General features: G+C 43.9%; 1 protein-coding gene across 1 annotated transcript in view; it reads left to right on the forward strand.

Annotated features, from left to right (window-relative positions):
• Positions 1-160: 160 nt before the first annotated feature.
• ddx23 (DEAD (Asp-Glu-Ala-Asp) box polypeptide 23) overlaps positions 161-3,139 on the forward strand; it is a 10,592-nt gene continuing 7,613 nt past the window's right edge. The window contains exons 1-6 of the mRNA XM_010779641.1: positions 161-217; positions 805-870; positions 965-1,103; positions 1,192-1,325; positions 2,150-2,262; positions 2,383-2,526. Coding sequence (XP_010777943.1) covers positions 161-217; positions 805-870; positions 965-1,103; positions 1,192-1,325; positions 2,150-2,262; positions 2,383-2,526 — 653 coding nt within the window. The remainder of the gene's footprint in view (positions 218-804; positions 871-964; positions 1,104-1,191; positions 1,326-2,149; positions 2,263-2,382; positions 2,527-3,139) is intronic.

Consider the following 3,139-nt stretch of genomic DNA (forward strand, 5'->3'; position numbering starts at 1 on the left):
ACGCTCAAACTCTTCTATGGTCCAAACCAGCGTTTCCGCCAGGGGGCCGTCTTGCCGTCATTTGACGCCCTTATTTAGCTCGGGACGCCCTGAACGCGAGCCGAGTGCGTCCAAAAATATTAATAATTCGAGAGAAGATCGAGAGTTTTTATCGCTTGAAATGACGAAAAGGAAAAAGGACGAGGACATCCCGCTGTTGGGGGGGCAAAGGAGTCTGGTGGGATTCTTTTCGGAGTATTGAAGATCGTTTCCCCGACATCAAAGGTGCCTGCTACGGGACAACACGGAACGTGCGCGATTTGGACGCGATGAGCGGGGGTTTTTTAGTGGAGCACGCGCGTGAGCTGCGCCTGCGAGCACCAGAGCCTCGCAGCGGCGAAACTGAGGCTCCGTGGTAAACTGTGGTAACATGAAGAGCCGAAACAGCCGGCGCTTTAAGAGAGCCGAGCCAAATGATCCGGCTCACTAATGTAAAAAGACAGTATCTATAGACGGCTCAAGTCAAAATTCAAAACACCCCCCTCCCGGACGCCCTCTCAGCCCTGGTCTGGCGGAAACACTGACTGGTACATGTGGAGCACAGCACTTTTGATTGGTTACCAATGAGCACTTCTGATAGGTGTGGATGACTGACACACAAGAAGACTTGTTGACATTTTTTTTTTTTGCGCCATTTAAAATTGCGATTTCGATTTCGAATCGATTAATCGTTCAGCCCTAGTATTTAGCAGCATGGGCATAACTGTGGTTGTTATATTCTGAAGTTGTTATTTCAAATGTTTGACCCATCTCGCCTCTCTTCAGGTCCAACCTTTATCTTTGGAAGAGCTTCTCGCCAAGAAGAAGGCAGAAGAGGAAGCGGAGGCAAAGGTGGGAAGTCTCTTGAGTTCACATTGGTCCTCTTTTGAAATCTTTAGGATTATATTTTCCTCGCTTCATATTTGATTGTTTTTGCCCTTTTCAGCCCAAGTTCCTCTCGAAAGCAGAGCGAGAAGCCGAGGCTCTGAAGAGGAGGGAGCAACAAACCGAGGAAAGGAAGAAGGTGACGGAAGAGGAGAGGAAGAAGAGAAGGATGTTCCAGGACATGGGGAGAAAAATGATGGGTGTGTATTATCAGCCACTGGTTCATTGGGTTGTCTGCATTATGTTTGTGTAAGCATATTGATAGTAACTGATAGTGTGGGTCAACAGAGGATCCCCAGGAAAGAGAGAGGCGAGAGCGAAGAGAACGAATGGACCGAGATAACAACGGGAATGAAAACGACGATGGACGACAAAAGCTCAGAGAGGAGAAAGATAAAAGCAAAGAACTCCACGCCATCAAGGTCAGTCTCAGGAGAAAGTGCACCGAGCAGATCAAATGGTGGCTGTTGGAAGCAAACCTTATATAGATTTGCATTCGCCTGAATCTTAAACCCCATGATGACTGGATTTATGTCTCTAGCGGTGCGGGGTTTTGTTTAAACATCACCTGTACTGGTCAGTGATTGTAATCCCTTCCAGAGATTATTTTCTTCTAACCCTAACCTACATCATTGGTCCTCATGTCATGTATGTGTTTCAAAGTGGATCTGTGAGTTTGTTTCCCTGGAAAATAGAAACCTCGCTACATATTTATTGTTGGAAATTTGACATCTGTGAAAAAGAAGGGAAGGCAAAATAGTTTTTCACTAATCTGATAGATGGAAACTTTTTGGGTCCGGAAAAGAAAGCTAAGAACGTGGCACAAAAATGGAATCCAATCAGATTCATGTAATGAAATGGCAGCAAGGTTAAAAACAGAGATATAAATAGTCTATTTTCACTTTTCTTTTTGGAGTAATTATGTTTTTATGTAATGTAATTTGTATTCCATCATCACAAACTTTAAAGGTCCCATGTCATGGCTATTTCTACAGATCATAATTCCATTGTTGAGGTCTACTAGAATACATTTCTATTGTGCAATTTTCCAAACTCACATTGGTTTCTCATACAGCATCTCTGTATAGTATGTGTATTCACTCTCTGTCCTAAACGGCTTGTTGGAGCTCCTGCCCCTCCTTTAACATAACATTTAAAAAAACCTGCTGTGGATTCCTAAACATGACCAGACTAGATGACGACTCAACACGTGTAATTTACTAAATTACATATCTGACCCTTACAGGAGCGTTACCTGGGCGGGACCAAGAAGCGCCGGAGAACTCGTCACCTGAACGACAGGAAGTTTGTGTTTGAGTGGGACGCTTCTGAAGACACCTCAGTCGACTACAACCCGATGTGAGGAAACATGAACACAGTGTTCACTGAAACCGGTCTCTCTTTTAATTGAAGCGCATCTTTTGCCTTGTTTTGAATGTGTGTGTCTGAACAACTCGATGTTCCCACTCTGTCTCCCAGTTACAAAGAGAAGCACAGCGTGCAGCTGTACGGACGAGGCTTCATCGCCGGCATCGACCTGAAGCAACAGAAAAGAGATCAGTCCAATTTCTATTGTGACATGATGGAGAACAGACGAACGCTGGAAGAGAAGGAGCAGGAAGAGTGAGTAAAAAAACATCCACAGGATCAACTCTGTGGCTTTGAGGAGTTCACTGAGGTTTGCTTTCAAGAGCAACTTGAAGTGTTGAATGTAGTGTAGTGTCATCAGTGTAATGACATGCCACAGTGACGCATCCTAAAACCTGGAAGTAAGTTAGCATTTTCCACTTCCAGTTCCTTCGACAAAAAAGCAATGCAATTTCTCTAAAGGGTTTTGGAAAATAGCTGGAACTAAAGTCTGTGGTTGAGACACGTTTAAGAGACGGATCACGTTTTGTTCTACGACATTAAATACATCAGCAGTGACCAGCGTTTCCCCAGCAATTTTCCAAACTCACATTGGTTTCTCATACAGCATCTCTGTATGGAAAATTGCTGGGGAAACGCTGGTCACTGCTGATGTATTTAATGTCGTAGAACAAAACGTGATNTAACGTTATGCTATAAACGAACTACAGCAGGGTTCGCTGCTTCAACGTCACGCAACTTAAGATCCATATTCAAAAATACAGATTCTAAATTGTAGATGTTGAAGCGTTTGTTTGAACAGTTTGCAGGAGGCAGGTACTTGCTTTCAAGCAGAACAGGGTAAACAAACTTAGAGGAGTGTTTAAGT

This window comes from Notothenia coriiceps, unplaced genomic scaffold (genome assembly GCF_000735185.1).
Source record: "Notothenia coriiceps isolate Sejong01 unplaced genomic scaffold, NC01 NC01_scaffold00020478, whole genome shotgun sequence".
NCBI classification, from domain to species: domain Eukaryota; kingdom Metazoa; phylum Chordata; class Actinopteri; order Perciformes; family Nototheniidae; genus Notothenia; species Notothenia coriiceps.